The sequence below is a fragment of the Halichoerus grypus genome, chromosome 4 (assembly GCF_964656455.1).
Source record: "Halichoerus grypus chromosome 4, mHalGry1.hap1.1, whole genome shotgun sequence".
Lineage (NCBI taxonomy): Eukaryota > Metazoa > Chordata > Mammalia > Carnivora > Phocidae > Halichoerus > Halichoerus grypus.
The window spans coordinates 106,957,598-106,970,206 of record NC_135715.1 but is presented as its reverse complement, the minus strand read 5'-3'; the positions used below and the strand labels follow the sequence as shown (position 1 = coordinate 106,970,206).

General features: G+C 34.1%; 1 protein-coding gene across 2 annotated transcripts in view; it reads left to right on the top strand.

Annotated features, from left to right (window-relative positions):
• Nucleotides 1–12,609, top strand: part of LRP1B (LDL receptor related protein 1B) — a 1,832,840-nt gene that overhangs the window by 1,260,934 nt on the left and 559,297 nt on the right. For both annotated transcript variants that reach the window (XR_013447098.1, XM_078070743.1), the window contains exons 30-31: nt 8,784–8,958; nt 9,775–9,869. Coding sequence is in view for 1 of the 2 variants with exons in the window: in XM_078070743.1 (XP_077926869.1) it covers nt 8,784–8,958; nt 9,775–9,869 (270 nt within the window). In the remaining variant the exon portion in view is untranslated. The remainder of the gene's footprint in view (nt 1–8,783; nt 8,959–9,774; nt 9,870–12,609) is intronic.

The following is a 12,609-nucleotide window of genomic DNA, read 5'->3' as shown; positions in this document are numbered from 1 at the left end:
GCATACTCCGCAGATTTCACCAAGTAGCACCTGGGTGAAGTATAGGGGTTATTCCACCCCTCTGCCAATAGTTTGACTGGTTATTCTGATATATAAGAAAAAGCTTTTAGAGATATGTTGGCAGCTTTATGAGGTTCCAAGGCTACTGTCAATAAAAATTCACTTATTGGAAAAAACTCCTGATGTATCTGATTATTCTAGGGCAAAGTGAATTGTTCACCTCTGGAAAATTAAGGACTCAACGTTGGGCAAGTACCATTGATTGAACAAAGTATTTTTTTAGTTCTAGAGTCATCTACCATCTGAAAAAACTAGACTATTAAGTTGAGTTAAGCAGACGCTAAAATGAACAAAAGGAAGATTAATACAAATTAGAAGTTATCTGTTTATAAAGAACACTCATTTATATGGTAGGGAATTATCATATAATCATATGCTTTTTTAACTACAAAAATATAAACCTCTTTAAATGCAGACCTTTTGATCACATTGCTACTATATAAAATTTAATTCTCAATGGTACTTTGAATCTAATTGGACCTATTTCAAAGTAGATTTCCATTATTATTTGAAATTGTTATCCACTTCTGCCAATAATTATTTTGTCAGTGAGTATTAAGATTTATTCATTCCCTCTATTTTGCAAGACACCATATTTAATTGTACCCAGTAATAAAAATGCTTAAGGGGGAAAAAAAAAAAAAAAACTATTGTGAAAATTGGTCCAGAGAGAATGAAGGAAATGAAAACAGGTCAGTAATAACAGTGAGATCTAGATTTTGGAACCAGGCCTTGAATTCAAGTAGAAAGTTTGGATAGGGAACATCTGTTGTTTTGCCTATTTCTGAATAGGATTTTCAATTTTCATTTTCACCCAGGAAACCTTTCAGTGGAAGAATGTCTACATCTGTGATTTAAAAAAAGAGAAAAGAAAAGAAAAAAAAAAGAAAGAAAGAAAGAAAGAAAGGCAAAACCACACCTATAAAGGCCGTTTCATTGAGAACTATGTATCTATAGCAATGAGTGCTAAATGAGCCATACTTCCTATGTTTATTCTTTATCTTTTAGTTAGAAGGATAGAATGTTATTTTATTTTTTCCCCATAGGGAAATTCTAAATGTGGATTCTATATGTGAAACATTAGGTGGGTAGGGAGATGGCTGTATTTAGCTAAGACAGTCTATAACCTCAGGCAGCTTCATATCTGGTAAAAGAATGAGATACAAACAACTAACTAAAATGTAAGGTTAAATGAGATATGGAGTTTAATAAGGGGGTAAGCTACTTAGAAAATTAGCACAAGGAATACTAAGCTATTATACGGGATCACCAAAGTGCCCACTTAGGAAATAGTAGTCAAATTAGACCTTGGGGGGAAATGGTAACAGATCAGTCCAGGTTGAGATATCAGTAGTCACAAAGCTCTGGACACTTTATATAAAGGGAAGAGCAAGTAGTGAGCAGTAGCTAGACCTTCAAGAAGAATAAATCATAAGGTTAATGTGACAGCACAGCACAAAGGGTTTTACATCAGGAAGAGGAGCTTTTTTTGTATTTTTGTATTTTTTTTCTCCTAAAGGCATTGGGTAACCATTAAAGACTTTTAGAGCTGGTTATAGGTGATTCAAACTCTTTTGAAGATAAATTAGGTGGAAATCTGAAAGACTGAAAAGAAATTATAGATAAGGATACAGCTAGAAGGTTAAGAAATGTTCTAAATCTAGAGCAAAAATTAGGCTAGAACAATGAGAGATATAAGAAAGTGACAGACATCAAGGGTATGGTAGAAAAAAAAAAAAAAAACTGATGGCTGGGAGAGAGGTGAAGTTAACCAGATCATTGGGAAGATGTTGGAGACATTGATCCAGATGAAAATAAAATAGACAACCTTACTTTGGACATTTTCCCAAATCAGCAGTGAATTGTTCCTGTAAAATATCAATAGTTACAGGTTTAGGAGATTAAGAGATACGATTAGTGAAAAAGTTGCAATTCTGCTTCATATTCTCTAGGAAAAAAACAACATAAGTTTGGGATACATATATATGTGTTAAAACTGACAAAACCAAGACAATAATAAACACTAAATTGTTCAGAGTTGAAGCATAAAATTAGTGAGGGTATATAGAGAAGGCTCCTAATGTATTTGTAATATTCTATTTCTTAGGCTGGATTGTGTTTATGGATGTTTTGTTAATTTGTATACCATGTGTTATATATAGTAATATGTGTGTGTGTATATATACAGTTTTTCATAGTTGCAATAAATGGAATATTTAATATTTACAAAGTTCCCTTGAAAAAGCTTTGCAAAAATGTTACCCATTTGTTTTTTTTTAACTTTGACCCTAAAATCAGATACATAATTGCCCAGAAACCCACTTCAAATGAGTTTTGATCAGATATAGACATTTCTGCTCTCAGAAAATTGTGACAGTTGGGATCCCTTCCTTCTTTGAAGGCATATCCAATTTTGGGCAAAAGCCTTTATGCCCACCTCCAGGATGCTGGTATCAGCAGGTCCACTGCATAGGGGGAAAAAGAAAGAAAGAAAGAAATTTCAGAAACAGAGAATTGACAACCATTGTGTGTGTGTGTGTGTGTGTGTGTGTGTGTGTGTGTGTGTGTGTTTTCCATTTAGTTTTATTTTCATGTCAACCAATTTATGGGCTTACCCCATTCCTCTTTCATCTAAGGCCTTTCTACTGTGATCATTTTTCTTCTCTCTGACTTATGTCTTTTAATGTTCCTTTAGTTTAGTGATAATCTGTTAGTGATAATCTGATATGTTGTCTGAAAATATATTTATTTAGCTTTTGTTTTTGATAGTTTTTTCTAATCATGGTAAAATACACATAAAATTTATCATCTTGACCCTTTTTAAGTGTACAATGCAGTAGTTTTAAGTACATTCACACTGTGAACCAATCTCCAGAACTCTTCATCCTGTAACTGAAACTTTATAGCCATTGAACAACAATTACCAACTCCTGGTAATTCTATTTCCCAAGTGTCCACCATTCTACTTCCTTTGTCTATGAATTTAAGTACTCTAGGTGCCTCTTATAAGTGTAATCACACAGTATTTGTCTATTTGTGAAGGGCTTATTTGACACAGCATGATGTCTTCAAGGTTCATCCATATTGTAGCAAGTGTCAGAATTTATATATATATATATAATTTCTCCACATCCTTGTCAACACTTGGGTTTTGTTGTTATGGTGGTGGTGGTTGTTATTGTTGTTTTTACAGTAGCCATCCTAATGGGTATGAGGTGGTCTCTAACTGTGATTTTGATTTGTGTTTCCCCTATGATCAGTGATGTTGAACATCCTTTCATGTTCTTGTTGGCCATTTCTGTACCTGCTTTGGAGAAATGTCTATTCCATCCCTTTGCCTGTTTTTAAGGAAGAATATTTTTGTTGTTGTTGAGATATAGATATAAAGGTAATTTTGTTGAGTACAAATTTTAAGTTGAGTCATTTTCTCTCAACCCTTTGCAGATATTAATCTACCATCTTTTACATTCTTTATAGCTATTAAGAATCTCTGTGTTTATCTAACTAGATGCTTTTAACATTCTTTCTTTGTCTTCATGACAACGTTTTTATTTAGCCACCAAGAGTCTGTTGTGCCTCCTACGGGATCATGTCTTGCATCAGCCAAGGGAGGAAAAAACCCTCAAATATTATCTCTCACCATTTTCTCTAACCTAGTGTATTTCCTCCTTTGGAAACTTTGACTGGATTTGCTAGACTACTCATTCTCCAACTCATTTAATCTTTTTGCTTCTCTGTGTTGGCCCTGGCTAACTCCTACAATTTGTCTTGTAGTTTACTGGCTGAATTGTGTCTAAGCTGCTGGTTAATCCATTTAATACATTGCTTCTTTTTTAATATTGTTTAAAAAATATTTACAAGTGATTTTTGGTTCTCATTTATGTCTTCCAAGAGTATTTTCTTTAAATAAATTATTGGCAGGGCACCTGGGTGGCTCAGTTGGGCACCTGACTCTTGATTTCTGCTCGGGTCACGATCTTATGGGTATGGGATCAAGCCCTTTATCAGGCTCTGCACTCAGTAGGGAGTCTGCTTGAGATTCTCTCTCTCCCTCTGCCCCTCCCGCCACCCACATTCTCTCTCTCTAAAATAAATAATCTTTAAAAATAAATAAATAAATTATTGGCTTTGCTTATTATTTCAAAGCATATGCTTTCCTTTAAAATATTCCACTCACTTTTCTTTATCTTGCGCAATAATGTAAAAACATGTAGGCTTTGGAGGTTTAAATCTGTTGTTGATTTTTCTCTTAACTCTTGCTCTTATGTTTCATTTCTTTTTGTGTTTTATTTTTTTGTTCTGATCTACTATGAGAATGAACTTAATCTAGGGAAATTGTGAGGGCCTGGGTTGAAGAATTTTTTTTCTTCCATAGAGGATTTGAATTTGCTTCTGCTAGAGGGAAAAGGAGTCACTGTAAACTGGAAATCACTTGAATTTCATTATCCCCTACCCAACCAGTGGATATCCCGTTTATAAACTAGTGATCTCTTGCTCCGGTATAGACCTATGCTTAAAGTTTTTGTTTGTTTGTGTTTGGTTTGGGCTTGGTTTGGTTTTGTTGTGTTTTGTTCTCTGTACCAGAGAAAGAACAGAGAAAATAAGTTTTGTTTTTATTTTTAAATTATTCTCCTTTTTAAGCAGGCAAGGAGAATTTTTTTTTTTCCCATTCACCTATCAGTGATGATGTATACCCTTCTAATATACCTGGTATTATTCTTGTTTAGCTCTCCTAGTATTTGTGCATTTAAAGACCGAACCCACTTGCACTAAGCAACTAATATTCCATGTATCTCTAGATGATCACTTGATTTGATTTCTCAGGTTTTTGTCCCTATGGCTGCACCAGACTCTGTATTCTCATTTGCCTTCCTTTATGGTTTTAGCTAACAAACAAGTCTATCTTAGCATGTAGAGACTTTCCTGTCTTGTGATCTTGATAAATCATTTAAAAGTTATAATTTATCATTTTTCAGAAAATATTATTGCAGTGAAGGGCTTTTCAAAATATCTAATCTGTTTTAGCTCAGGAGGTAAGGGTCCCTCAATATAGAAAATTGAACCCTTTGAGAAATTTGCTCAGAAGTCTTTGACTTCCTTGAAAACGGGGGTTGAGTTAGAATTTATGATTTCAATGTTTTTATCAAGGAAAGAAAAATTTCACTAAACATATGGCAGTTTTTCTTTTTAAAGATTTTATTTATTTATTTGAGAGAGAGAATGAGATAGAGAGAGAGCATGAGAGGGGGGAGGGTCAGAGGGAGAAGCAGACTCCCTGCTGAACAGGGAGCCTGATGCGGGACTTGATCCCGGGACTCCAGAATCATAACCTGAGCCGAAGGCAGTCGCTTAACCAACTGAGCCACCCAGGCGCCCCCGTATGGCAGTTTTTATCCCTCCCCACCCTTATGGTGAATTTACCAGGTGAGTCTAAAAAAAAAAAAAAAAAGATGTAGGTATTAAGAATGGTCAAAAAAGACAAAAGTTTTATTTTAGACTTAAAGTTGATAATTAAAAAATCTAATCTAGTGGGTAGAAAAAAGGTAAGGATAAGAGCATGAGAATTAATACTGGGTGAGTATGTATTTAGATATGTATTTACTCTTGAGAATGAACTTGAGGACCTTATCTGATAATTCTAACTCAGCTCAGATAGCCTTAAAATTATAGATTGTACATGTCATGAATTTTTTCATCAATTCATTGAAAATATTTATGTTGAAAGCAGTGTTGTATACATTTGGGAAGGGAGGTATAAAGATATATTAGCAAGGAGCCTACCCTCAAGAAGTATATGTGAGAGTAGTAATATGTCAGCAAATAACTATCACATTAAGTACAAAGGAACTGACCAGATACAGTCCTATTAGAGACAAACTTTCTGGCTGGAATATATAAGAGAATTGATTAGGTTTTTGTTGTTTGAAGGGTGATGTTGCCAATCAGCTTGCTTATTTTTGTGTGAGATTCAGGTAAGTGGAAATGTGATAAGGTTTGGAGGTACAGGTAATTCCCTATAGGTTAGAAAGGTCAGGACAAGTCTGGAGATCTGAAAACATCAGTATGACTGAAGTGTGAGGTAACTGGTTAAAAATAGTGAGAAATAAAGTTGGAAAGGTAGTTATATTCAGATTATATAGAAAGCCAGGCTAAGGAATTTAGACATCACTTTCTGAGTGCTTGGAAGCTATTAAATATCTTTGGGACAAACAAAGGTCATGATGCAGAGCTCTCTAGTCAGAAAAATAACCTGGCAGCAACTAAATCATTTGGTTGGATGAGGAAAAAGACTGGATGCTATTGCAGTGTTAAAGACAGAAATAGATTGGAAAGAGCATGAACCATAGAATTGACAAGGACTAAATAGGTATTAATAGCTTACATTTGGCTATGCTTCCCAATTTAGGAGTGCAATGTATTCTCTAGACCATGTGATTAGGAGTCAATCAGAAATAAATAAAAGGATTTTGAGCAGCAGAAACAGCCAAAAACAAAAACCAAAACCTTTGGATAACATGTATTTTCGAGGAAATAAAAGCACATTGTGTTATTTTTGCCAATACCAAGCAATCCAGGGTAAAAATGCAGAAAGCGTTAAGTCCTTGGATTGGCAAAATACCCCTCAACCCTGCATTAAAGTGCTTAAATACACATCATCTAATGTAATATTCACAGCAATCCTATGTATTATCTTTAATTAGCCTCATTTTCCTGATAAGAATAGAGGCTGAAATTTAAGTGACTTGATTAAAGACAAAAAATAGGCACCCAACCTAGACCATGAAGCCAGATCTTCTCATTATAAATGCGAGACTGTCTCGAAGCAACCCAATTAAGTCCAGAGGGTAAAGGAACAGAAGGAGTAAATATCGTGGGTGAGGCAAATAAATAAATCTCAGACATGGCAGGTTTAGCTTTACAGAGGTGTTGTATTACTTTTTCTCAAGAAAAGGGATCTGGATGAGGATAACTGAAAATAAAAAGAAATTTTGAGTATTGGGTTGAGAAATAAAGTTCACATTTAAGATTCACCAACTTACCTGTAAATTAATGATGAAAGGTAAGTTGCAGAGGAGAAGATGTTGTTAGGAAGAGAATTGAAACATGGAGAATATCTCCTAAGAGTGCTGTGACTAAAAGTTACTTAGAAATAATAAGAGGATTTTTGAGCAGAAAGTAGGCTGTGTCAAGATTGGAGGACAGAGGGCGCCTGGGTGGCTCAGTCGTTAAGCGTCTGCCTTTGGCTCAGGTCATGATCCCAGGGTCCTGGGATCGAGTCCCACATCGGGCTCCCTGTTTGGCGGGAAGCCTGCTTCTCCCTCTCCCACTCCCCCTGCTTGTGTTCCTGCTCTCGCTATCTCTCTCTCTGTCAAATAAATAAATAAAATCTTAAAAAAAAAAAAAAAAAAGAAAGATTGGAGGACAGAAACGTGTGGTAGATCCCACCATGCCAACATTACTGTGACAAGTGACCCAGAACTGCCAGGTCTCTTTGTCTTATTCTGGTCTTTTAAATTTTGAAATAATTAGCAAATTTTACAAATCTGGTGTTTTCACTTTCACGTGAAAATCTAGCTTTGTGGCATCTTTTAAAAATGATAAAAATGGAAGACATAGCCATTTGAAGAGCTAAGCAACAGCTGCTCTGTGATTCTGGAAGCATGTCGGTTGGAACCACTGCTTTGGAGCAGGGCCTCGGAGCTAGTTAGAACTTGCAGAATGTCAGGCACCTCAGAATGACTGAATCAGAGTCTTCCTTTTTTACAATCTCCAGAGGTCTTGGAAGTTTGAGTAACACTGGTCTAAAGAGCTCTAGAGATTCAGTATGCTTGCAAGTAACAAAATTTTGTAAAATAAAGACAAAACCAAATTAGACTATTCAAGTGCCACGGATAGGGGACCACACTGGCCTACTTTATAGGTTAATATCTTAAACAGATTTTCCAGTAAATATGCTAAAAAGATTTTATAGGATCCATCATTTTAAATACTTGATTTTAATTTGTTTCTTTAATTAAAACGTACAATTGCATTTAAGCCTAAATTCTATCGTTTTTTTTTAAAGATGCCTAATTAAATAATCAAGGAATAACAACCCAAATATTCATATTGGCTGTAATGAATCGAAACTTATTTAGATTTCAGTAATTTCTGTAGAATCCATGTTGGAGGAATATTAAAAGGATTTTGTTTCTTTGCTCATATCTCAGTCAATTTCTGTTAATTATCTATTTTGAAAGATGTTCAACTCTGGTGACTTTTTTAGGAAAGTTTAATCGTTTTATTTAATTTCGGGAACAAATTGGTACTTTAAAACACAAAATAGCCCATTTGTTGACGGCCCATAAGTACTTTTTCCTAACTAGAAAGATGTGCTACCAACTGGCGAAGCTTTTACTCTAATTTGAATTTTGGTCACCTTGGCCCGTAAGACTGCTGCCTGTGTCTGCTGCTAAGTGTTTACTAGTGAATCATTGAGTGTTAGTGTAATTTCAATGTTAATTGTTGCTTCAGTTTTTCAAATGGCTCAGCAGTAAGACATTAATGATTATTCATGCCTTAAGAAGGGCTGATAAGGGAATGAGATTACAATCTTGTACAATTTTAGCTAACAAATTGAAGGGTAAATTAAATTTTCCCTGAGACAGAAAATAAGTTACTTGGAAAGTCAAAAAGAATGAGAAATTTCATTCACTTTTAATTGTCTCTTTCCTGTTTTACAGATATTCAGAGTATCAGAGGGCTAGCAGTGGATTGGGTCTCACGTAATTTATATTGGGTTAGCTCCGAATTTGATGAAACACAAATTAATGTGGCACGACTAGATGGCTCTTTGAAAACCTCAATTATCCACGGAATCGATAAGCCACAGTGTCTTGCAGCTCACCCAGTCAGGGGGTAAAGTATGATTATTTTTTGTAAAGTTTTTCAAAAATCTCACACATTTTTGCCCTGATTTTATATAAAAACTTTGTTTAATTCAGAGGAATTAACATATCAGCTATACCAGTCAAAAAAAGTGAATATGGAAATTGTAAAAGAGATCCCTGGTTAGAGATTTCTGTTATCTGCATAAAACCAGATTTTTATACATTATTGCAAGAGTTTATTAATTTGTTTCTAAGGAGTAGCAGTTCAGAATAAAACAGAAGAAAAAAAGCAGATGCAGGGAAAAGTGACTGATTTTATTTCAAACACCAGTTGTTAACATATTTAGTGTGTGCTGATGTTATTGTCATTGCTTAGTAGATCAGATCTCTCCCACCTTCTGACTAATCATCATGTACCATGTAGAGAGCTTGTGTAGGGTTAAAACACTTTCTCCCCAGTGCTTTCAATGGGAATGGCTGAAATGACTGTTTTCTTCTTTGGTATCTGGTTTCTCTAAACCGAGAGGATTCAATCTGGTTGAATTACTTTAAATGGAAATAATTTACTGTAGTCATAGGTAAATATTTCAGTTGTGAATGTAGGAGGAAAAAGGAAGTGAGATGATTGTCCTTCAATGACAGGAAAAAGCAAGAGTGGTGCTTTCTTCTCAGGCAAACATGTACATTACCGTCAGCAAGTGTCTCAACAATTCGGGCTCTTCTTAAAAAGAATTAATCTTAAACCAAGAATTTACTTTGACATTAACTTTATTCCTCAGTGTATGTTTCTAGTTAACAAGTAGGTCTATCTCTAATATTTTTAATCCATATCTCTTAAATTAAGGAAACTCTACTGGACAGATGGAAACACAATTAACATGGCAAACATGGATGGCAGTAACAGCAAGATTCTCTTTCAGAATCAAAAGGAGCCAGTTGGTAAGTTTTTTTTTTTCTTTTTTAATAATCACTGCAGTTTTTAATATGACAAACCTATACAATGTATCTTTGATCTAGAACCTAAAAGAAAGTATTACACATTAGCAATATAAATTCAATCAGGAATTCCTCAATTTCATTGAATCCATTGGGTCTATGTTGTTAAGTAAGGAGGAAACTTCTGTGGACAAGAAGATAAATTCTTTTGATATGAGAACTTTTATAAGTATCTTTAGTACTGAAGTCACTTAAAACTTGATGTAATTAATAAATCTCTTACTTTAAGTGGTGAATACCTGATACATTGTTACAGTGGCAATATAATGTACTAAGACTTCCCCTGATCATTGTTGTGTTATTATTAATAGTTATAATGATTTAAGCATTTAGTATTTAGTTTTCAGCAGTTTTTATTCACTATGCAGTAGGTTTATTTGGTTTGTTATTCTACCCTTGGTAACCATTATAAATCATTAGCTAAAACTCCATCGTGCTAAAAGAAAGCTCTGATGTATATACATAAAACATTTTTTAAAATTTTAACTACAAAAATTCTTTTAGAAGTTAATATGTTATATATGTTGGCACAGATATCTTTACATTATTATATTACCTATATATATTTCTTCAAATTCTAATCACTCTTCCCTATTTTCTTATATTTCTTTAAGAGGCAGGAATAATCACACTGCCTTTTTGTCATCTCAGGTATCTTTAAAAAAAAAATCCAATAACGAACCTAGATTTTGATAAATATTAAATGCAAATGATGGAATATACAAAAGAAAATCATAACTTTGCTTTGAATTGAACACAATATATTTTTAATTCTGGGGGTAAAATCAATTCACCATGAAGCTTTTCAGCAATTATTTTCAGATGTGGTAGTATCCTTATTTGAAGTAGCTCATTTTTACTAGTGATGATTTAGTAAAGGTGTACTATCACCAAGATTGACAATAAATAATTCTTTTCATGTAGTCTATAGAATAAACCTCTGATAGAAAATGATAATATTAACAATCTTTTCTTTGGACTGGCTGTTCTAAGATCTGATACACAATTGGAATTCAAGGTAGTGTTAGAAATTAAAGGCAAATTGAAATGCTAATACTTCTGTGTGGAAAATGATAGGACAAAAGAAACAAGGGCCTTAACATGATTAGGACCCATACAAAAGACTCAATTTGGACTCAAGCAATTCAGTGTGTGCTTATCTAGAATTGTTCAGAGTATTTAATATGGAAAAGTGAGTATGATGAAAATAGTATAAGCAAATAAAGTCCTTATACTGTAATGTGAGAGCCACAGGTTATACCAAAATGTTAATTTATATGCTTGTTTCTATAATGGGAAAACCTTATCTTCGTTAATACTAAATATCCATTCCCTTACTCAAAATAAATTTAAAAAAATCTAACAGCTTATATAAAGAACATTTATAAGAAAAATAGTGTTAATGTTTACACTTTGTAGTTGGGCCCTCAAGGTGATGTGCCCCAAGTGATATTTTTAACTGTATATGGATGAGGATTCAATATTCAATAACAAATAGTAGATGTCTATATAATGTCAGTTATTGTTATATTTGGAAATCACTTTAAAATCAATTCAAGGGCACCTGGGTGGCTCAGTTGGTTAAGCGACTGCCTTCGGCTCAGGTCATGATCCTGGAGTCCCTGGATCGAGTCCCGCATCGGGCTCCCTGCTCGGCGAGGAGCCTGCTTCTCCCTCTAACCCTCCCCCCTCTCATGTACTCTCTCTCTCTCTCATTCTCGCTCTCTCAAATAAATAAATAAATCTTTAAAAAAAATAAAATAAAATAAAATCAATTCAAAATGATACTTTTTAATTTTAATTTGTGCAAGATATACCATTTTAACCAAAATAACCCAGAACCTCATTGAAAACTATGCCTTAAATCAGCATTAATGAATATGGCTTGCAAGTCATTCATTCATTCAATAAACAGATTTTTAATGAGTATCACATTTTGTACTAGGCCTAGGCCTATTGATAAAAATTTGACACTGCCCTTAAGGGACACAAGAACCTAAATCATTTTAGATTCCATTAAGTAAATTTAACTCAGTGACCTTCAGCAATTTAGTATTATCTTGGTAGTACTTGCTTTCCTCATCTGTAAAATCAAGACAAAATGTCTATTTTATAAAGTTCCCATGAGGATTGAATGAGGAAAATTTATTAAAGGAACATCTGGCCTCTAATAATGGAAACTGTCAGGAGTAATAATACAAGGTATATTGGGTCCAATAGACTGGAATTTGAATGATTTGATTGTCTGCAGTAGGGAGTATAAATGAGTTCAGTGAAGAATAAACATACAATAGAATCCTTAGAAATCTTGCAGAGGAATATATGTACCAAGTGAGCCTCTGAGATGAACAAATTTTTATGCAAATGTGAGGATTTAACTTTACATTGTTTTGCTGCTAATGCTAAGAGGTAAACAAGTTTGAAGTAGCTAGATTCTACTCTCAGATCTTCCCAAAATAGGCCCTGTGTTACTTACAAGTTCCTTCTGTAACTTTCTACTTTAGCTAACTAGTCATATTAACCAGGTGCTAAAATTGATGGTCTCTGCAATGCTGAATAAGAGACTGTGTTGTCCATATATAAATGTAACAAATCATTTTCCCTTTTTATTTTTCTGGATATCCTGATGTTCTGTGGCAAATCCTCACCCCAATGTATTCTACCACACTTCTGCCCACAGATA